General features: G+C 36.3%; 1 protein-coding gene across 1 annotated transcript in view; it reads left to right on the top strand.

Annotated features, from left to right (window-relative positions):
• Positions 1-24,170, top strand: part of SYT9 (synaptotagmin 9) — a gene marked incomplete at its 3' end in the record, with an annotated part of 63,655 nt that overhangs the window by 17,497 nt on the left and 21,988 nt on the right. Inside the window, exons 2-3 of the mRNA XM_084262751.1 lie at positions 14,796-15,147; positions 18,051-18,597. Coding sequence (XP_084118877.1) covers positions 14,796-15,147; positions 18,051-18,597 — 899 coding nt within the window. The remainder of the gene's footprint in view (positions 1-14,795; positions 15,148-18,050; positions 18,598-24,170) is intronic.

Here is a 24,170-nt window from a genome sequence, read left to right as displayed (position 1 = left end):
ACAAAAGTACAATTCAAAATAAGGGGATCTTTGTGATGAGAGGTTTTTTTTTTCAGAGTACAAAAGTACATCGTTCATATTCCAAAGTCATAGACCTCCTGACTTGAATTCTCACCAACTTCAGGGAGAGTAACTTGTGCATCAAGGCATGACAGATAAATCTCTATTACCAACTTGTGTGGCACAACAAGAGGAGCATGACTTGCTGCACACTGTTCTGGTTTAGGACCGAATGTCCATGTTGGGCTGCTCATGCCAGCTGCCAGTTCAAGGCATGTGTCTGCACTTCTTACTTCATGATGATTGTGCAAGGACCAGCTCATCAGAAGTTTCCTTGCTGTCCTTTTAAGGCAGAGGATGCTCTTTAGTTCCTAATATTAAAAAAACAGCTGCTCTAATTTTTCTAGAGAAAATAATTTCAGGAGATAAGATACAGATCTAGCTAAATTAACTTAATTAAAGAAAATGCAAATCCAATAGAATGAGAGTGTAGATTCTACTTGCTGCAAGCACAAAATCTCTCCTAGAGTCTGGATATGACAAATAATGACAATAATTTTACATCTAAAATATTAGAAGTATCTTCTATCAGAATAAAGAATGAAAACAAAGACTATTTGATTTGAATTTGTTTCACCTACTGCAATTGGAAAGACAAGCTGATTTGAATGGGCTGATTTCCAGCACATTCAAACTACTTTAGGGGTTACTTTTAATTCAGTTAATTATTTTGGTACTCTCCATTCAATTAATTACCAGATTAAAGTTCTTATATAATATGCAAAATGGTGTTTTGATAATAGATTACTGCAGTTTGCTTAAGAAGAAAGCATAGCAAGATTAAAATCTGCAGAATTCCAAGTTAAAAGAGGCTTTTAACTTCGACAGGAATTGCATGTATGAGTGTATCCCACAAGAAGATACATTACATGGGGTACGGAAGACTATGACAAATCTTTACCATAGAAATTGTTTAGGATTGTATATAAGTACTATTGGTTGAATCTTCTTTGATCTTCATCAAACACTGTGTTTAATTTATTAAATTAGAGATGTCAATCACAATTTCTTTTTGTGGTATTTCAGGCTTCCCGGGATCTACTCTGAAAAAAAAAAAAAAAAAGTAATTTTTGTTATATAACCTAAGAATTGATGCTCAATGATCCTTTTACGCTGCAGAATCTGGTGGTACAGCTTTTCAGTTATCTGTACCACTTTCTTTTTGCAAAGGTCTGTTCATTGTGTCAGTTGGTGCTTTACATGCGGTGGCAATATGCCTGTTGTCTCATAGCAAGCAGGTGCATTTGGAGAGATGACAGCTTTCTCAGAACTCAATTATTTAATTCTCTCATTTATAACTAGATTATTTGAAAAAGCCATACCATCTGTTTAGTGGTCGAAATCTTGCTTGTGTGCTAAGCAATGCCTATTGAGTTCTCTGCACCCTTTCTATTTAGTTGTTGCTTGCTGTTTCACTGGAAGCAACTGGAAAGTTTCTAGATTCAAAATTAGAAGTGAGAAGATTCAGGTTCCATTTTTAACTTTTCAACTGATTTACCTAATTTTACGTTGAGCAACTGTGCTGCATCTTGGTTTCTGTTGCCTATTTGTAAAAAGACATTTAAATAACTTTGACATTTATAGGAGAAGGGAAAAAACTGCTTGGTGATAAACAGTTTAATCATCGTGATAATTTAACAGCTTTGTTCTACAACCTACTTGGTAATGTGGATAGAAAAACACTACAAACAATTCTTGAAATATCCATTAGGGTTTCTAAACACATTTGTCGCACTGTTTACATTCCATTACCATTTGTCAGATTCAGATTTACTCCCAGTGGTTTTAACTGTGTATGTCCAGACACTTAGGGAGAACACAGGCAAAATTTTAGTGCTTTCTAGCAGCTTTCATTAACAAACCTGACTTTTTTAAAAAAATAATTTACTCATGCTATCAGCAATAACAATATTACTAATTAGTTAAATGGGGACAGAAGGATGCTGTTTATGTCTTATGGATATAAAGCAGAGGTCGTCAAGCTGTTAAATAAAGAAAATTTTTTTAAAAAAAGATAGTTTCCGAATTTCTTCTAAAAGTCATTTAAATGGCAACTTTCTCTTAAAAACATGGATTTGCATTTCTTTTCACATTTGTATGATATTTGAAATTACTAGAGGAAAATGTATATTTTGAGTGGACCTTCTTGTCATCTTTCAAGAGTGTGGAGGCATACTGTTAGTTGATGGACAGTAGCAATGAATGCATCATGCATCAGAGGAGTAGTCTGAAGACTTTGACAAGAAAGTTGTCAGGCGGCCCCTTATCTTCATCGTTCCTGAACAGTTACCCTCTGGGATAACACTAAGCCTGCATCTAGCTCCTAGTAAAAATCAGGGTATCCTTAGATGCACAGGGGGTTTCTTTTTGTAATTCTGAGATGACTGTCATTAATCACCAAGTTAAGACTTTTTCATAGAATCATAAAATTGAATAATTTAGGTTGGAAAAGACCCTTAAGATCAAGTCCAGCCATTAACCTAATCCTGCGAAGTCCACCACTAAACCATGGCTCTAAGAACCACATCTACATTTAGGGATGGTGAGTCAGTACCTGTATAATGAAGGAAGGAAACTTGCATTTGGCAATGCTTTCCTCACAACTCATCATAACTCAGTCAAAATGGAATAGGGTCCATAAACTGTGACTCCAGCCTTACAGACATGAGAATTGTTGTCACCCCTCACCTCCGTGTGTATTTTACCTTACTCATTAGAACTTAGTAAAACACCGAAGCCTTAGAGGCAACATCATTTATTAAGCTTGTGTCAGCGGTCACTTTCTATGAATTTAATATATATTTCAGATTCTTATCTTTCCACCCACAGAGATACAGCTTAGACTTGGGATGTACATGTTTGAGTGTGTGTATCGAAGGGGAGGGATGGAGTAAGAGAGAAAGGCAGAAAGCAAAGGAGACACCTTTAAACACACAATGTACATCAGTATGGACCCATCTGCAGTGTTTGAAAAATAGAGTGTTTGAACTGCTCCTTGTCATTATCATTGAGGGAAGTAATCCAAAATCTTCAGGACATTTTTTAAATATTATCTGTTAATTTTTTAACTGGTAAATATTTTTAGATGCATTGAAATAATGGCTGATACTGGTAAGTAGGGTTCAACAGGCAGTCACGGCTATAAATGATTTCTTGTATGAAATGTAAGTACCTCTGATCCTGTCACTGACCTCAGTCTCTGGTGTTCATAAATGGATATTTTCTTATTTGTGTAAAAAAGCTCACAATGTTTCTTTAATATCTAAAATAAAACCACATCCTGCTTTTCTTAGGTGCAAAATTCACCATGAGGTGCCTTGCAGGTTTTGAAACCTCCAGACAGATGCAAAGCTAATGTAATCAGTTAAGTTACTATCAGCATTAAACCCCTGAAATGCTGAAGCGTTAGTATCTTGACCTTTACATCAAGATGCATGAAAATCAAATTAACTTCTGAGTCAGCAGGCCTTTCTGAAGGATTGTTTTTGTTAGAAATTGTCCCCGCTGTTACATATAAGTGTAAGTGCAAAAAATAAGCTGTTTCCATACAAGCTGAAACATCTTGACAGTTGCCAGAATTTCTAGCTATAATGAACTAGTTATTGATACTGTTCTTTGGCATTTATATATTACAATAGCTGATTATTTCTATAGCACACATTGATAGGTACTGTTGACAAGAAAGTAAAAGATGTATTGGCAAATTTAGAAGTTAATAGCATAGAGTTCTACCAAACTTTCATCTTTGTCCCTTGTCCTCTACCTGTTGTCTTCTAAAGATTGGTTTTCCTTGTGAATCCAACAGATTCTCAGAAAATCCTGACCTTTCAGACTAAGCGGTTCGTTGAGCATGCCCTTTTGACCACGTGGTAGGGCCATGCTTCCCCAGGTATAACTCTGCCCAATTTTACTCAAGCAGTTTAAGGACACAGCAATACATTAAATCTTCAGCAGTCACTGACAGCAGTTCACATCACATCTGTGGCTCAGACTGACATCTAGATTCCAGACAGTAGCAATCCCGTGGTTACTTCACTGATAAGATAGTAAATGAATGCAAATATGCACTGGTCTGATTTATTATTTTCTGGGGGTTTTTTCCTTTCCTTTTTTTTTTTTCCAAACCTATTATAGCTCAGTAAAAGTGCTTAGATCAGCAGCTACAGAGAGTACAGCCCTGAATTTATCCCTGCAGTCAATTAGTTTGCTATTCAGTGAAAAAGTCATATATTTGGATGCCTCCTGCATGATACGGAGTAAGAATACTGACAAGCCTCAGAAAGTTGGGCATAAAGATCATTACCATCCTCCTCAGTATCAAAACTTCAATGCACTCATTTCTGTAACCCAGCGCACGGTTTGGGTACACTTGCTGGAAAAAAACAGGATTAGTCTTTACTGCTTTCTTCTCAGTAACAAATATTGATCAGCGTGAGTCCGTTAATCTGGGATAGGTGGGCATCTGTCATCATGACATGGTTTTTAATATTTGAGTGTCTCAGCTTTAACAGAATTACTCCCTAGGAATGAAAAAGCAGAAGAGCAGTCTGAATGATAATTTTTTATCAAAATGGTTTCTCAGTTCTGTTTTCTAGCGGGTTTTTAAACTGTTTCACTATGGTTTCTCTGGATTTTCTGCTCGTTTCTGTTTTCATACCTACTCTACAATTTTCTCTTAGACAGTATGTTTGTCAGACAGGATTTCCAGAGCGACCCACTAGTAACAGTCTGTAGGAGCCTTTATATTGTTTCTTTTGCTCTCTGGAGATGGGAAAGAAGTGTATTTTTTTCTAACAGTAAATTAATAGTAAACTTGATTCAATTGTAAATTACTAATTCATTATCTTTCCTGATAGTAAATATCCTCACCAGTAAGTCTTCCATAACACCCTAATATATATGTATCAGGGCAAAAAGCTTCATTTTATACAATAGGAACCCTAAGTTCACAAAGAACAACAGATACATAATACATTGCCCATGGCTCATTTTCTGAAATACTTCTGAAAAAAAGGTCATTGTGAGCATTATAGTACATCTGGCTCTTCATCTGAGAAAGATGTCTTATTTCCCTTTATGCCACCAGTTCCCTCCAACAAAAATAATCAGGCTATTTGATCAGGTTAAAATGCTAGTGGTTTGTGATAGTTTACTCTTCAGGAAGAATAATGTGTAACAAGTCCAGAAAAATAATCAGTATGAAGAAGTCCTAACCAGAGTAGATTGAGAATATTGTAAACCATCTTTCTAGTCTAATGTAGGGATGAGAGTGCAGTCATTCAGGAAAAAAAAAAACAACCCCCCCCCCCAAAAACCACGAACCAAACTGAAAATATAAACATCTCATTAGGTTCATGAAAGTCAAGATAAGTAATAAATTTCCTCTTTATCCATATCAGTCTATACAGACAACTTTCGTGAAGTCCCTTGTGAGGTTTCAACACTTTTGGCAACTGCCAGTGTACAGAAAGCACATGAATTTTGGCTCTTCCTTAAATGTAAAGCAAGGATTGTAAATATTTAACCAGTGTGATGTGCCAAACTCCCATAATATAGGCTTAGAGTAGTTGATTCTGAAAAGGAAGCTAATGAAATAATTAACCTAATTTCCATTCCAAGCAATCTGACTTTAAAGAGAACTTGCACTTCTATTCTACATTAATTGCTCAGCAGAGTAATACTATATTCTTATTTCTTACATATTTATTTCCTTAAAAAAAACCCCTATAATTTAGAAAGGAAGGTTCAAAACTATATATATATATTAGGTTATTCAAAAGTAGAAAGGTTAGTGGCTGCCACAGGGCATAAGAAAATTAGAGACAGGTAGACAACTGGTAGATGAAAATCAGTGCTTTCAGTTGAAGAGAAGATGGAAATTTGAAAGAAAAATATGTTGTATAGATCTGTTTTATAACTATACTAGTGACACAACTCCTATAAATCATTATAGCTAGTTCTGTGAAGCTATTTTTCATTATGCTACATAATATTTATCGTATTATAGATTTGTGTAGTTACATATATTTACATATAAATGGTTTTAGATATGAATGTGAAACTTAAACTTTGCTAAAGGTCAAACAGACCTTTAAATCTTTAGTGACCTGTCCACATCTCCCATGGTCCTTTAAAGTAATTTCAAAAAAGTAATTTAGTGAAACATTTGGGTAAGTATGTTTTTTGTTTGTTTGTTTTTCCCTGGAAAGATTGTGCCTTAAAGAGGTACAAAATTAAAAGGAATTTGTTAAAAATGTGCTGAAAATGTTGGTACTTCCTTATTCTTTTTTATAACATACCTCTGTAGCTACTATTTTGAGCCCTTTGGTATGATATTACTGTACAGCTTTGTTCAAGTGGGAAATGAAATTCTTCTCTGTCATTTCTTTTAGCACTCTCAAATGCTTTTTTAGTATTTATTACAATTTACTGGGCTTTCAAGGAGTGTAATGGAATTTAAAGCTTATTGGCGTGGTTCAAATTAGCTGTTTGCTTTTCTTCCATAACCTGGGGACTTCCTGTTACTGGCTATGTATTGCAGAAATAAATCGTGATTTCTCTTCATTATTATTCATAGGGTCAGAGCATTCAAGATTAATGTTTGCTCTGATGGCTTATTCATGAAGGTGTTCATAGATCTTGAAAGTTTCATACGTATAACCATGCACAATTTGTCCAAAAATTTCTGCTAGAAAGCATGGTTCATTCTTCATCATTCCATTCTCTATTAAACCCTTTCATTCTGCCAGTGAGGTAACATATTTGCCGAAAGTCACTTTCTACACTAGATGAGAAGTTACATTCTTCAATAAGCCCTATGAATTACTATTTTCTATCCCCTAAAAACAACCCACAGGATGAACATATGCGAATTATTAATTAGCAACTCAGCTCAGTTTGTGAATGAACCTACAAGAAAAAGAAAAAAATCTTAAGTGTATAATATTATTTATTCCAAGGAAATAATTATTCTGATTCTATTTAACGTATCCCAAGAAGTAGCAGAACAAGTGGTTGGATAGGAATACAAATTACAGCTCTTGAGGACAGTCATGGGAACTGTAACTCTTACCAGGCACAGCTACTCAGTTTTTACACTATGAAGGACCTAACAGACCTGGTGGTTGTATGAATTTGCAGTATAAATGTATACTACATAATTTCTGTCCCACTCAGCCTATCACCAGCTTCTCGATTTAGCTAACAAGCTAAATGTGTCTCAAATGCCAAATGGCTTTTAGAAAATTTCATATTCATTTACTCCAGCTACATTTCCTGTCCTGCAAATGTAGCACCCTAACTGATTCTGCCTAGAATGATGTAATAGAGCCATTTAAGCCATCTCTATGTCATGTTACACAAAGGACTTGACAATCTGGCATGATATCTTTAAAACTGGTGACCTCTCTTAATGTTATTATTTTTTAATTTTTCCATATTAATATTTTCCACTGAATATTAATACATCAAATGTACACCATAATTTTGCATATTTTAATATTTGTGCAAAGAGTATATGGTAATAACCAAAAAGAACCAAGTCTAAGTTATGGGAACCTGGATAAAATATATTGCAGTTGTGTATTAGCAGTCATTTTCTACTATGCTTTGTACCCATGTTTCTTGTGAAGCAGAAGCTTTAGCTTTCGTGAGAGGAACACCATAATTCTTTGTCAGTAGATACTACTGCAAGTTGTCAGAAAGAAAAATGCAAGCCCTTGAACATATGACTCCTCTCAACTGTGTCTTTAAGAATCACTGCTCATTCAGCCAGCTGTCTGATTAGTAAAGACATCTTCTGTCACTTACAACCTCTAGCAGAATATTATGTCAGGTAAGTTGTCAAGGAAATGCAGATTAAGTATTTTAAGAGCAAATAGATATACAAACAAGAAGAAATTCTTCTTAGAACAAGATTAACTTCTTGGATCATAGATACTAAGCTTTATCATAGAGACTGATCAGTTTTCTTCAACAAGTATACTTTTGAGTATTGTACTCACATACAGTTAATAAAGTATCTCAATCTGAAGACTTAGCTGAATTACAAAATACTCTATATCTGCACAGTTTTTTTTCTTAATAAGCAAACTAAAAACTTTCTGCTGCTACCAAAAAAAGGAGTCCTTTTCTTCCATTTATGAATGTCCATTAATTTTTTTTTTTTGCAATTTTTTTCTTAAAGATTTTGTGATATTACCAATAAAATATTATGTTAATCTTGTGGTAGTTTTGAATTATATCGCAGCAATTGCTACTGGAAAAGTATTCTGAGCAAACAAATCTCAATGGTTCATGCACTTTTAGTTAAGAAGATTTTGTATGGTCATTTAGTAATTCAGAATTCATATTGAAATTCTGCTGTGGAATTTAAGCACATTTAAATCAATTGACAATCAGTGAAGCCCTAGGGTTATATTTCATTGATCCAATTCATTTATAAAACTTTATTTTAAGCAATATGTGGAAAAACCTACACAAATTTGTAACCCAAGCAAAGCAGATGAAGTGAAAGCACACACTGATAAACTGGAATTTGTAACACTGTTTAGGAAGAAAAATATATGCAAGTCACTCAGAGGATTAGAACAGTGTCTTAACCAACATGAGAGGTTTACATGCCCTAAGGCTTACCTATAAAATGTAGAACACAGAACTTTAAAAAATAAACAGTCACTAAATGCTAATACCGCCTCAAGTTTCAGTGAAGCCTGGTTACATATACATTTTCAGATCATGGAAGATGTTATTACTGTATGAAACCCTGATGCTGATCTCATTTAGGCCTATTTTATTGGTTTACATTCATAAATTTCAGGGTCAGAGAGGTAAGAGTTTGAGTATGTATGTGTAATAAAGTTAAGATAATCTGAGATTCACTCCTTTGTTTCAGCTGCCTTACCTTAAAGAATTTCCCAGAAGGTTTCTAAACACAGTATTAGGGATAATTAACTGTTCAGGAATATTTCAGAGAAGAATATATTAGCTGAGAATTAGTCCTTTGTCTCAAGAGTCTTTGCAAAGAGACACCTTTCATCCTGAACAAGTGCCAGCTATGTTAATTAAGAAAAAACTTGTGAAGCACAAACGAAATTGCACATTGCAATATTAGGGTAAAACTGCTTCAATGAGTGCTTCAGATACTTTGTCCAAACAACACTTATCCTCTGGAAAAACTAGCCTTCTAGATATAAAAAAAATAATAAATTTGCTCTTACAAAATTACTGAGCTGAATTATGGCTAAGCCTCCATAGATGTATTTGCATGGAAGAAAGAAAATTTAGAATTTCAAAAGCAGAGCTAGTATTTAAGCAATAGGCACTAATGTTTCCATTGTTTTTTCAAAAAGTTAGAAATCTAACCACTTCATATTCCTTAAAATCTCCCATGAGACAAGAACTTAATGAAAGGAGAAATATTTTTTCCTCTGAAAATAACATCTTGAAATTACCATTGAGTTTGGACTGAATCATATTCACAAAGATTGACTGATTTTTCCCAATATATCCTAAGATTTAGTTGCATGATTATTCAGAACAAGTTCATGTTATCATTTTCTGTTTGACTGCAATGTTGAATTAAATGCCTTTTGATTTTTTTTTTGTTTTAAAGGAGAATAAGATTGCTTGTATTAGACTAAAAAGTCTTTATTGCAAGATTTTAAATTGATAAGATTTATATCACTTCATGCTAGCCATACTTCACCAAATGCTTATTTTACAATAATGTTGGAATATCTGAATACTCATTTTAATAAAAAGAGTAAATAAGCAGAGAGAAGAAAGCTTGGTTTATTTAAATAAAGACCCGTTAGAAGAACTCTCCCAGTTAGAATTTCTGGTAAAACTCTTTCAGCTTCAAGTTAAACCAGATTACAGCTAGTTTGTTAGGAAAGGAGTTAATTTGATAGAACATTGATGATGTGCAGGCAACCAAAAACTTGATTACCCAAATCGTTATATTATTGATCAGTTCCTTTGGTCAAATGTCCTGTCTACGCCTGCATTGGTTTTTTTTTCTCTTCATATATTAGCTCTTATTTACATCTTTTGGAGTCAGATGAATCTGAATATTTTAGCTGTGCCTTTTGACTGTGTGATTCCAGTTGTTTATCTGGACAAATGTATCATGTATCTGCATTAGCTATTAGCCTCCATTATTTCCTAATTTAGCTATTTGATTTTGTATTATATTTAGGAATCAAAATGGTAAATTAATTGAACATAAGAAGGAAAAAAAAATCATTACTTGTTTCACATATGATCAGACAAAGCCGCTGCTATTATTTCTGTATTTTTAGTAAGTTTTTTCAGCATAAGAGTTTTAGCATGTAAGGCACAGCCATTTATGCCAAAAAAACCCAAGTCACAGGCCTGTACTTTGTCCTGTTATAATTTGAATGGAATCTTTATACATTTACCTTTGGTCTTACAACCTTCAATAGTGAAGAAGAAACATGCAATGTGTATACATTCAACACTAACTCATTCTTTTGACACAAACTATTTCATTCAAAGTCAATATAAAAGCTTATAGATCTATAGTAGATCTATATTAAAAATACAGTACATAGTATATATAGTAGATCTATATTAAAAATCTGTGTAATATAAACAGAGGAATCTTTTTTTTTCTTTTTGCTTGATAATCTACAAAGTGCAGTTATTTCTTAGAGCTATATTGATATTTTTGTATTTTGATATAAAAATTGTTACCCACTTAGTGTCTTAGCCCTACCAAATTAAAATTATGTTATTAACCTATTTGAGGGTGGTTCCAACATCAGAATAGATTGCCATAGAGGCTGTGACATCTCTATCCTTGGAGAAATTTTGTTAGGGAATGGTGCTGGGCAGCAAGGTGACATTGCTTGTGCAGGGTGGTGAACTCGATGATCTGGGGGGTCCCTTCCCCAGCAATTCTGTGATTCGGATTAGTACGGTAATTTGAAGATAAGAATTTATGTACCAAACATATAGTCTTTTGACATAAAGAGTGGGATTTTTCTTTGTATAACACAGCTACTTTAAATTTTAAATAGAAAATTTTAAAAAAGTCCAGCAATGAAGCAAATAACCAAACTGAGTCAATTGATAAAGCTGTCATGGAACTAATAAGTCTGTCACGGAAAGGCCGAGCTCAGCTCTCCAGGCCGGTACAGTAACTGATGATGAGATCCATTGGTAGAAATGCCATTTCACTTGCTATTTCTGCATTGTTTTTAACCCTGTGATTGCTGCCCCAAAAAAATGAACAAATGTACTAATTATGCTGACAATAGGAGATTAATAAGAAATTGAAAGTCGGTGGAGTGAAAGGGATTCAAACATGATAACCTGTTGAAAAAAATGACGAGCATGTCAGCATATCTGTAACACATGCAGTGAGCAAGACAGTCAGAGAGCCCATGCGCCCATGGCCTTACTGCAAACCACAGCTGGGGTACCTGAGTTGTCATAATTGCGTGGAAATAAAAGCAGTGGCAGCCTTAATAGAAAAAAAATCAGATGAAGCTCCCTAGTGCTGAGAATGTTTAATCTGATGCAAACCTGAAATTAAGTTTCTTATTTTCTGACAAAAGGCCTCCTTTATGGATGTAGGAAAGCACGTTGCAGAGGACATGCTTATAAAAATGAACTGTATGCATACACAATTGCATTGATTGGTACCATTAACCCACTTAAAAAGCACATGGTTTTTAACAAAAATTTGAACTTATTTTGTATGGAACAGATCAACCATTATTAATAGGCTCTAATATTGTCCAGATATGCTGACATGTTGGAATGTGGGAGCTCGGGTCACGTTGCTGCCATAATCAAGAAGCTTTAGTTGTGAGATTTTGAAATTTCTTATAATTAAAAAATTATGACACAGAGACCTTCCTTGTGTTCATGAGATTCTCCATTGCAGAGCATGAATAGCTCCTCTCAATGCAGAGTGATACAGAGAGTAGTTATATTAGTTAGCCACTAACTGGCCAAACACTAACAGTGTTCATAGTATTAATTTATGCACACTAAATTTATATGTTGATATACTGTTGAAATACTTCTGAAATACTCGTCACCATTCCTCACTGCTCCCGGTGGCCATGGCTACCTGTAAACTGCTCTGCCTTGCCTACAGCGCTTGCCTGCACTTGGATTCACAGACTGTTTGATGAAGACTTACCTCATGTACTGCTCTGGAAAACACATTGAACTAATTCTGGTGATAGCAGAATGAATGGAGAAGCTGCTGGATTTTTGAGGAACACTTTCTGTGCTGCAGATCTCTGGATTTTGTAAGGTCAAACAAGTAAAGACTTACCCTGCTCTCATTACAAAGCACAGGAAATCACTGGCACCAGATGAGTGCTACTACCACATGGGAATACAGATAAACAGGCTTAGAAAAACTGAGACATCTGCAAAGATGGACTAAAAATTATACAGGAAATACAGTACATAATACTACAAATGGCTAATGTAAAAGCAGCTCCAGGATGCTGCCAAAATCTCATTGCTTGGGACTGTGCTCCCCACAGCTATTCAGACTGGATCTGCCCAGTTGCTGAAAGTTGCCAGCCAGGTGCACAGAATCTGGAAATAACTGTCTGGTGAATGTTAACAGTTTAGTTCTGTTCCCTTTAGTCCCACTGATTTTCACAGAAGTCAGACAGATACATGGCTGTCCCTTTTCTACCCACAGAACTTGAACTGTTTATTTACCCAGCTGCACTGAGAGTAAACTGTGAGATAAGAGTTCTTAGTCTTATGCAGAGGTAAATTATTTTGCAGAGGTAACAAACTCTCCAAATGAAAAGTAGTTTATATTGCTCCTTTGTATTTTTTCTCATTATGTCAGTTCTTTAGATGATTGTGTCCTCTGCTAAAGTCTTCTTTGAAGTAGGAGACTGTTGGTCTACCTGTCAAATTATTCCTCACCTTCACACATCCTTGGTATTGGGCAGTTTCCAGTTCTCACCTTGTAATCTTCTGGCTGGTTCTGACAACTCCCAATTTCTCACTTCTTTCAATGCTGGATCATTTACTTGGATCACTTCTTTGAAAAAGTGACCTTTTTGCAGACATCTGATGTATTTCTTCCTTCTCCTCCAGAGAATACAAGACAAATGGGTTTGTTCTGAAGGTCTTTGTTCACTACTGTATCCCAGTTCCCCCGTTCTTTAGTGAGATGGAGAGATTGTGCTCTACCTCCACTGCCAGACTTGTTTACCATTAAATATTCCAAAAATATCAAGAACCACCATTCAACTTTCCCCTAAATTACCTTTCATGCACAGGAGGAATTTCTTTAATTAATTTCATCTCTGAAACTCTTTGCTGTAATTCCAAGCAGCTGCTGTGCTGTCCCCACTGTTAATGAGCTTTGTCTTCATATGATGGGGAGAAGGACAGAAAGGGCCATGCTGGTTAAAATTGTTTAAAATTGGTTTTCAGCATGCAAAATAAACTGGACAGTTCCTGCATGAAACTGATTGTAGTGTCACTCCCCCCTCTGCAGAAATTTAATCTGTCTGGCTAGTGAGAATGAGACTCACAGCAGGGGCAGAAGGTATTGACTTTTCCACTTTTTTGAAAAATACTTTTTTTTTTTTTCTTCCAAATTGACTGAGGCTGTTTCATCTGAATTGTCATTCTTAAATAATTGTCCTAGTAGGAGCAGTACATTTCAACCTCATGCCATCCTTTGAAAATTTAGGCTAGCTGTTAGCTAGAGAGATGCAGCCTGACATCCTGAACCTACACACAGTGTGAAAAATTGCTTTGATAAGGTGGTGTTTATAATTTGAGGCAGTAAAATAGAATTCTTACTAATTGTGTTTAAGGCATGATGTATTGTGTAATCCACAGAGAAACTCATTTCAAAAACACTGTAACCATAAAAACAGCTGTTCCACTGAGTCATTTTCCCAATGTGCAACTTAAACCAAAGCAAAACATAGAAGAGCCTCTCCCTATTTATGTTGATATGATTATGGAGTAGGATAATGTTCAGAATGTGGGAAACAGAAAACTCATCCCCACATTCCTTTTATACCAGAAATTTGGAAACAGAATAAAGAACCTTTGGAGTTAAAACCAAAGAACCCTCAGTTGTGCAGAGATACTGGTAGTTAATGATATGTATTGATAGTCAAAAATAATTTGCAAAGATAAGAATGACTATAAGATTAGAAGAGATGGAATTAAATTGATGAAACAAGATACTTCAGTTAAATACCTAAAAAAATTCATGCCACGTGCATGCATGCATATATTCATGATATTCATGGTTGCCGTATAATACAGCCTCTGGAAGTGAAGATAGTAAGATCTGGTAAAGCAAGTGGATGAAACTGCAATACATAAAAGGAAGATAAATTAAAAACACAAAATGTACAGCAGCCACTACTCTTTCATCAGTAGAAAGTTGAGTGAACAAGTGAACAGCCCTTTTCATATTTAGCATGACCCTTCATCCCACACAGCTTTTGGAGGGAAAATATAAACTAAGTTCTATAAGGATGAGCATTACATTGAATTTCAAAAAAGGTTAATTTTTTTTTTCTTGGAGGTAAAAAAAAAAGAGAATGTTACATTTTTGTTATATGACTGTTGCAGGGACCAGAATTTAAATTTGTAGATCTACAATCCAGAGATGTTTGCTTCCCCTATTGTATGCCGCGGAAATGCAGAGCTCCAAAAAGCACAAAGATGTGACATGCTTGTGTTTTTCTTGTTTGCAGATATCTCAATAAGCTTGCTCTCCCTAGTTGTCACAGCCTGTGGTCTTGCTCTGTTTGGTGTCTCTCTGTTCGTGTCCTGGAAACTTTGCTGGATCCCTTGGCGAGAGCGTGGTCTGCCATTTGGGAACAAAGACAACAAGCAAGAATCGCTGAACTACACAGATACAGAGACCAATGACCATGACTACAGTGAGGATTATCTGGGTCAGCCTACAGCCTATCCAGAGTCCTCCATGAAGATCAGCCACACCTCCCCTGATATTCCATTAGATGCTCAGGAGGGAACGAAGGAGAACTGCTTACACAATGTGCGAATGCAACGTCAGATCACTGAACCAACATCTTCTGCTCGGTCAGTAACTCCCATTTCTCTCTGCTATTATTGAATAGATATACACTTAGAATAGCACAGCTAGTATGCTGTTCTATTAAAAATGCATAATTTACTTTCCACATTCTTAAAAAAAAAACCCCAAAAGTCACAAAAGTTATTCTTTGAAGTGTAGAAACCTTAGGTTAGAAGGATGATCAAAATGCCATTACACTCATCTATCAAACTACTGTCTCTGTGCCAGTCTCAGAAGCTGGAGAACACAGAACACCATGTGTCCCCTAAAGAACCAGAACAGCCTAATGTAAGCTATATTCATTTTCACTTAGCACTGATACTGAACACTCAGTAACATCTCCTCAAAAGATTTTTAAAACATCCAAAGAAGGAAAGTAGGACAAGCTAATGAAATACTTGCAAAAATTAGAAATAGGATTCAAAATCATAGATTTTTAGCCACAGTTATGACTGTGTGTGGGGGGGAAATAACTGGACAAGAGTCAGTGAGGTCTCTAGGGGAGACTGAGAACCAATGCAAGAAGGAAGAGGAAAGAGGAAGGGTGAAACTACGTGCAGAGACAGGTGATAAATGTATTATGTTTCACACAGTAGATAAAGCATCAGCACGTGAAGAAACAGTAAATTTATGAGTCAAAGCAGATACAGTTCAGCTGGAGAAGGCACAGCACTATCCCAGTTGCCCTTTCCTAGCCTCCATTCTGGCCATTTGGGAGAGCAAATTTAGCCAAGACTCTTGCCTGCAGGCACATCTGAACATGGGTAAGATGACAGCAACTAGCCACCAGTTCAGTAATTTCCAGTTGTCCAAAGCATGCCTCAAACAATTGTAAAAGTCTCCAGAATACTATTAATGCTATACAGAAAAAGCCCCAGGTGCATTTCCTCATGCCCTTCCTCCTTAGATTAGCTTAAGAATGTCTTGGGTTTACATAGGAATCTATGAGGAGGTCAAAGCTATAATTATAGATACTGAGGCTGTCACCTTACCACACATGGTTCCAACTAATAGCCCAGAAGTACAGTACAGGGCTGGTGTTTTCAGACTGCAGGGAAATAAGCATGTCAGGAGATTCATTAACAATGGAAGATTCATCTCCGACATCTAACACCAAGAGCTCTCATGTGTGTCTTCAATATTGTGAAAGTATTGAGTCAGATGCAGTTCTCTGCATCAACAGGGCAGCGGTTCTGATACTTAATCAAATGACAAATGCAGAGTTATCACCACAGCATAGTCCTCTCACAAGCAGCAGCAATCCCAATCCATAAAACAACTTTCCTCAGCTTCCTGAGTGCATGGACAGTGTCTTTATACCTGTGAATCTCTTCAGGTCTTTCATCTGGCTGTTCCCAGTCTGGCTCTCTGTTAGGGTGGCTTTCTGACCAGGAAGGCATGGCTTGTCCATGTCTCACCCCTGCCCTATATCGTTAGCTGAGACAGGCTTTGCTCTTTACTCCTGTCTCCATTGCCCCTTATTTTTGCCCAGGTCTCCAAAAGACCATTTCATTGAGGAGGAGGGGCTCATCTTCCTTGCACTTTATCCTTGCTTTGTTCAGTTTTGTCTCTGCTGCTTTCTGGCATGATTGGGTAGCCAGCTGTGTCTTCCCTGTGTGGCACCTGCCCCTGCTACAATCCTTGTTAAGCTGGCTCTCCAGTGCCCTCCTTTTTATTCCTCCCCAGGATATTCTGCACCTCCCACTGCAATGAGGAGTTTAAGGATTGAACAATGTAAAGCTTTTTTGTGACATGGTAATATTTCATCCTGGAAAAGACTAATTTATAGTTATAAAATTATGTATTTATTATGCAACAAGAGAAAAAAATAGGATAGTATATAAAAGGCTGTTCCTGTTTTAAGCATGCGTAAACATACACTTACAAGGAATGAATGAATAATGATAGCAGAGGAACTACTGCTGATTACATTCCACATAAACAGCTTTGGACTAATCCTGTGCTAGTGTTTTCCACATGCTCTTTCTATGGTCAGCCACAGCTCACAGTACTCCAGTACACTGAATGATTGCTGCATATGAGTAGAACAAAAAGGTGGAATCAAACTCATATAAGATTAGGATTTTACCTAATCCAACTTTCACATCCCACTACCCTGGCAGGGTCTTCAAATTTGATTTCTGTTATTATCTCATGAAGTGGAAATTTCAATCACACTAACTGAGGACTCCAGGTAATAAATATCACTGGACCGAAGCTAAAAGCAACTTTCTCTTCTCAGCGTAATGAAACTAAAGGAGCTTTTCAGCCAAAGTACCACCGACTTTATTACAGCAGGTGTGAGAGAAAAACCTAAATCATTGCTGAAGTGGTCAACAAACCATTTCAGACCAGCTCGCTGGTAAATGAAGTAGTCATAGAGATCAACAAGTAATTAAAATGCAGAGATGTCAGGAAGCATCCTTCCTCACCCAGCTTTATCTTAGAACCAGAAATCAGCAAGCTCACCTGGCATAATAGGCTAGATACTGCTGCCATTTGTGCAGTGCAACTCATTTCATAGCTTTTAATCCAGAAGAATAATTTGAAAATCCTAACCAATGAGAACAGCTATGGTTCATATTGAATCACATTTTACTTGACAATGAAGCAGCAGATCCTTTGGATTTGTAATGGTGATGAATTTGCATTTGTTACTTTCTTCAGCTGGGTTTGGAGAGTACGTACCACTAGTTTGAGACATAGGAACAGAAGGTTATGGCAGTCTAATGCCGAAGGTGGGCTCTCAGTTGCTGGGTATCACGCTTTATCACTTTATGTGAGTAAAAATATGACCCCATCGTGCATTACAAAAACATGTCAAATGAGAAGAGGATCTTTAGTGTGAGCGCACAGATTGTTATCATCTTCAGTCCAATGTTTTTCAATTCTTTGATTTTCTCTTAAGGCATAATTCAATCCGGAGACAGCTCAACCTCTCCAACCCGGACTTCAACATCCAGCAGGTCCAGAAACAGGAGCAACTGACAGGGATTGGCCGCATTAAGCCAGAGCTATATAAACAAAGATCAGTGGACACAGATGATGGTCGGAGGAGTAATAGCAAGGCGTGTGGAAAACTGAACTTTATTCTCAAGTATGATTGTGATTTAGAGCAGCTGATAGTGAAGATACACAAGGCCATCAACCTCCCAGCAAAGGACTTCTCTGGAACTTCGGATCCATATGTGAAGATATATCTGCTTCCTGATAGGAAAACAAAACACCAGACTAAAGTGCACAGAAAGACCCTAAATCCAGTATTTGATGAAGTTTTTTTATTTACTGTCCCATACAACGATCTGAACACAAGGAAACTCCATTTCTCTGTGTATGACTTTGACAGATTCTCCAGACATGACTTGATTGGCCAAGTGGTAGTGGATAATTTTTTAGATTTGGCAGATTTTCCCAGGGAATGTAATATTTGGAAGGATATTGAATATGTCACCAATGTAAGTATTATAATCTTTCTTTTTGAGAATTTTTGTTTCTGATTTTGTTTCCTTAATCTGGTTACAACTTGAAGTGTCTGATAAATTTATGAAGGGAAGTATTCTATTCTCTTTCTTTCTCAAGCTTTGACCTTAATCCAAGGAAATGGCCAGTACATTTTCAGTCCTCATTACTCATTCTTAGGATATATTAAAGAGTGTCGTATGTAGGAGATAATGGGTTTAGTCATTTCCCTGCTGATAGGGTAGAAAAGCTGGAGAATGTTTTTCTCTTAATCTTACTTAATCTAAAATTTACTTAAGGAAATATTCCTTTTCTTATTTTGCCTGTCTTTCTGTGTTTTGCATTATTTATCACATAAATTACAGCATACAAATCAGCCAGAACTGCAAATTCACGATTCTAGAAACTATATTCTCATAAAGTGAGATAACACCACCATCTATAATCTGGGCAAACAAAGTGCAGACAATGCCATCCGAAACACAAGTGCCATCAGTCAGCCTATAAAAATTAAAGCTATTATAACACCGGTTAACTATAAAGCCTATACAAACTTAGAAACATAACAACCACCTCAGCATGTGTTCTGTGAAAGCAATGGATGACATTGAATTGGTTTTACTCCTTGTTTGGCATCACTTTCTTACATAGGGAAATGGAAAACTTAGAAAATAAGTCTCTATTTCTGTTGTCCCAAAGATTCTGCTATCAAATTCTACACAGGAATCCCATTAGCAATTAGATACAAAACCACAAAAATTACTTTTGGAAAAGAAAGAGCTTTCTTCTCTTCTCAAAGCATTAGCCAACTTCCTTATAATGCTATTAGAAATTAATCACATGCATCCTATCGAGAAGGGAACTTCAATGATAATGGTACACTACAGAAATCCACAAAGGTGAGGCTACTGGTGCCAAGAGTCAGTAAACATTTCTTTGCTATGTCAAACCATACTCAAATGGAGTATGCATTTCAGAGTCAAATAAAACAAACATCATTAATGGTAAGAGCAAAGTGTAAGTTATATGCTTAACTGAGTGTAAGAAGCCGTTAAAAAGTAAAGCGTGTTCTGAGACTGCTACTTTCCTGAATTCCTGAATTCAGACCCTCATCTCATGCCTCTGTGGCCTGCTAGCATGGCCATATTACAGACCAAATGGATATAATCTATTATTTTATTTGGATTTTTTTTTTTTTTAAATTTGTATTGTCCTTGTACTAATGTGATTTCTCAATGTTGTTGGTGTTACACATCTGTGCGTGGAACATGCTGTGCACCCACTGGGCAGTTCTCTTCCACTCTAGGATGGAACTGCAGCAGCAGTGCCAGCAGTTCCCTCACTTGAGGTACAGGCAGGACCATGGACACTCAGCGTCAGAGGAGGATGAACCTGGCTTTTCTATGAAAAGTTACTGCTCTTCAACCACAACAGAAAAGTATGAATCTGACAGAGCAGATGACAGTTATTCCAAGTGAAAGCCTGCCTTCACGTAGCATTGAGTGTCCTAAATTCAACTTTTCAGTTTTAGTCAGCTGAAAGGTGAATGCCCATGCAAGCTGGAGTTACTTTGGTATGTACGAGTTCATTTTCCATGCCTTAACTTAGGCAAAAGGTTAGTTCTAGTATTTCCATTTATATCCTTTCCCCTTCCAAATTTCAAAATCAATGTGGCATATAATTTGTATTCAGATATTCTGTAATCTCTGAAATTAGATTCAGGACTGACACATGAGTCATTTATTAATTCCTACTAATATTAATTCCTGCGTGAAGTGTAGCCCTGGATATCCAAACAGAACACGTGCCTGCCATCTAGACTTGTCACTGGGTTTTCAACTAACAGAGACCTTTTCAAAGCAAGTGACTCATAGTACATAGGAGACACAATCCAGTTTTGGCTAATGTGAATTCTGAGATAAGAGTATCAGATAAATGAAAGTGTAGAGTACGCTTACTAATTTCCAAAATTTCAAAGGTTAGAACTTACTCCATGAAGTTGTTAGAAACCCTCCAAGCATCGTTTAAGAAACCAAGTTTCCTCGTGTTTTCTTGTCTCTGTAGCTTAGATACTCACAGACTGGCAGCGGCAGCTGAATCCTACAGGATGCTCAGTGAGGCTGCTGTTATTCAATGATGCATAATAATACTGGATAGATTGATCTTTAATATAAGGAGAAAGTATTTGTGTGTTTTGGATTTTAGTGGAGTGTGGCTATAGCTGTTTGAGCTATATATAAATATACCTGCTCAATAGTCACCAAAGCTATTAAGTTTTGATTCCGGCTTTTCGAGGCTTCAGTTGAAGGCAGGTTATGCTCCTGGTGCCTGCCCTCCAAACCAGGCCAGCAGTGTTACTCAATCTCAGAAATACATTTTATCAAAATTTGGAGCAGGGTTGGGCAGTCTCTGGTTACAAACAGAAACTGTATCAACAGTAGCAGGTTGTCATTTTTTTTTTTTTCTTCGAATGCCTTGTTGTTTCATGTAATAATTACAAACCAGACAAATACTGGGCAGAATTACAGAAGAAAATTCACTCGATGTAGAACAAAGAGTACAGCACGGGAGGGATGAATCAAGGAGCCATACTAGAAAAGGGGAAGGTCCACACAGCTACACATGTCAAGTTTGTCATACTTCTGAAGACTACATTCATTATAATTCCTTGTGCATCTCACTAGACTGCATAACCAGCGATCCCAAAGGCCTTTATTTTAGATTCTCCATTTTATTATGTTCTAATCCAATTTGACACAGTAATATAAAAGAATGTATCAAATCCTCCTTTGCCCGGCACAATGTCCTACTTCAAGTGAGCATTGCAGATTATGCCTGAAATGTCAGCTTTACTGCAAACAATGCCATTAAATTGACCTATTATGCCATGTACTTTCTTCTGTCTTCTAATAACAGTGCAGGATTTTTCTATACAAAACCAACAGTTTTGATTCTTTGGACTGTAACATCTGCTACCGTCACAGAGTTTGAAATTATTTCATAACACAGACGCGTGTCAGCGTAAAATTTTCCTACATGCTCAGAAGCAATCTGCCTCCAAACATGAATCTCCAATATCAAAATGATTGTTTTTCTAATCCCAGGTGCTTTGAGCATAAAATCTCTCTCCTGCAACACTGACACTTTTTCCACCCAGAAATAAAGCAACAGTGAGCTGTTTAATGGAAGAAATAATTAAGTGGATCAACTTCAGAGGAACATGAAATGAACAAGATAAGCTTTTTGTATATCTATCAGGCAGATTACACTGGTTTTTGGCTCATCAAGAAAAAAAGATACTCTCTATTTTTAGGCTGGGTTTTAGCAGTTGGTATGTTTTGTTTAGAAGCCTCTCAAACATATTCAGGGTTTGGGTTGGGGTTTATTTTGTTTTGTAATGTTCACAGACTGATGGCATGTCTAAGAGAGAAAAGAGTAGTTAATATTTCCTTGCTTGCCATCTTCAAACTCAAATGTGATCAGGCAAAAATACATGGCTTTGTCACAAAATAAACAATTATGAAGGACAAGCAGCTTTCAGATAGTCCATTTCAGATAAAGGAGGACCTTCTCTTTCAGAAGATTCTAATGCTGTGCACCCAGAAAGGAAAACATTTTCTCAAGAATTGTTTGGTTTATTCTTTATCTGCAAACAATTGGGTACTACAAAGCATTCAGAAGGTTACTCTGTTTTGAATACGGCTTTTTTGAAGTATTCCCACTTTTGTTTCTTGCTAAGCATTGAAGAGTGTAGCATCCAGCCCCTAAAGTTAAACACCCCCAATGTATCAGGGTACAAAAGGAGGCTGAATATAAAGAAAAATATGTCCAAAGAAGAGAATATATTACAGAAAGAAACCTCTGGCTAATATATATATATATAGTCTGAGAAGTAACATCTCACATACTTTAGAGAATATGTATAGTTTGCTGAAAACCCTGAAGATAGTTATGGAGAGTTCAAAGCTATAAAGAAACACAAACTGTTTATCAAGTTGTTTACGCTGACATCCAGAAAGAGACTAAATCTGCTAGAAGTTGTAAAGCCAAGAAATCGATTGCATCTGTTTTTAGAGAACCTACAAGCTCTTTTAGGATATATGTAGTGGTCAAGAATACAAGTTTGTCAGATAATACTGAATTATTTTTGCACAAAAGCAGTAAACAAAACTGTATTAAAAAAAAAAAGAATTTAAGTTGCATGTTGATATACATGCTGGTGTTTTGACCAAGAGTTAAAAAGTAAGACAGTTCTAAACCAACATAAATAAATATTTTAATAAAATAAATAAATAATTGAAATCCTGCATTCTACATGCTAAGTGTTCATTGATGCTGTTCTCAATTTTGCTCAAGAAAGATTCGAGAATTTGTATTTTTAGGTCTTTATGTTGTATAACTGAGATGCAACTGGAATAGTATCACCAAAAGGAAGTTTCAAGTTCCCTGTTTCTGAGAAATTAATTGCAACCATTGTATGTGTGGAAGAGAGACAAAAAAAAGCTGAATTATTTAAGTCAGTTGTTTATGGAGAGCATAATAAAACTCTAAAATTTTGAAACCTGCCCAAACCTACCAGATCTACTGCAGTTCAAAACTATCGTGCCCTAAATCTGAAAGAAACCCCCCCAAATTTCCTCAAAAGCTGCATTGCTCAGGACCACTCCTGCTAAAAGGCACATCCATAGCTGCAGGTCATAATCCTTATGGCTTGCACCCTCTAAACTTGAGGAAAATAAAACCTCCTTCTTTGAAATAAGTTGGTACTGTCCTAAACCATGAACAGTGGAACAGACTCAGAAACAAAGTCTATGACTTAAGACATGATGATACTTAATAGCAGAAATGGGACCAGGCCTAGAATCTGCAGATTCCCACCACCAGCCTTTATCCACTGTATGTAGCGATGCTGGTCTTCCTCAACAGTGTACAGATACTGCAATTAGCAGTAAGTGAAGCCAGTTCACCTACTCCACTTAGAAAAAATATTTAGCTTGTCAAGATGTTTTAACCAGTATTTCTAAAATTCCTGGTTTGGTAGTTACTGGGTTTAGAAAAGTGATGGCATTGAGCAAGATCTCAGAAAATGGTTAAGTCCACAGTTTGAGAAGGAACAGAAACAAACCAAATCTCAGGCCCTGTGTGTCCAAACCATCGATGTTAAGTGCTGCGTCTAGTTTTCAGGACAGTAGCACTAAATGTGAAACTCTAGCTGCTGCAGCTGAATAATACTAATAATACTAATAATACTAATACTACTAATAATAATAATAATAATAATAATACAGAAAACATATCCAGTATTAACCTGATGTGTTCCATTTGTTTAAAATGGGTAGGCTTTGGCATCTGTGAGGAAATCAGTTGTTGATGTGGATATATACCTGTTTAATTGATACACCAGTGCAAGCCTCTCTAGAACAGATAGATTTGCAAACCTATATTACAGCGTGCCACAAGTTTAAGGAGCAACAACTATTATTTCATGGCTAGAAAAATTAAAGCAGTCAACATGAGAGGCACGATTCACCTGATTTAAATTTTAGATGTTTTTAAAAAACAAAACAAA

Source organism: Gallinula chloropus (assembly GCF_964237585.1).
Source record: "Gallinula chloropus genome assembly, chromosome: 4".
Lineage (NCBI taxonomy): Eukaryota > Metazoa > Chordata > Aves > Gruiformes > Rallidae > Gallinula > Gallinula chloropus.
Note: the sequence above shows the minus strand (reverse complement) of the source record. Positions and strands in the feature narration are given on the sequence as shown.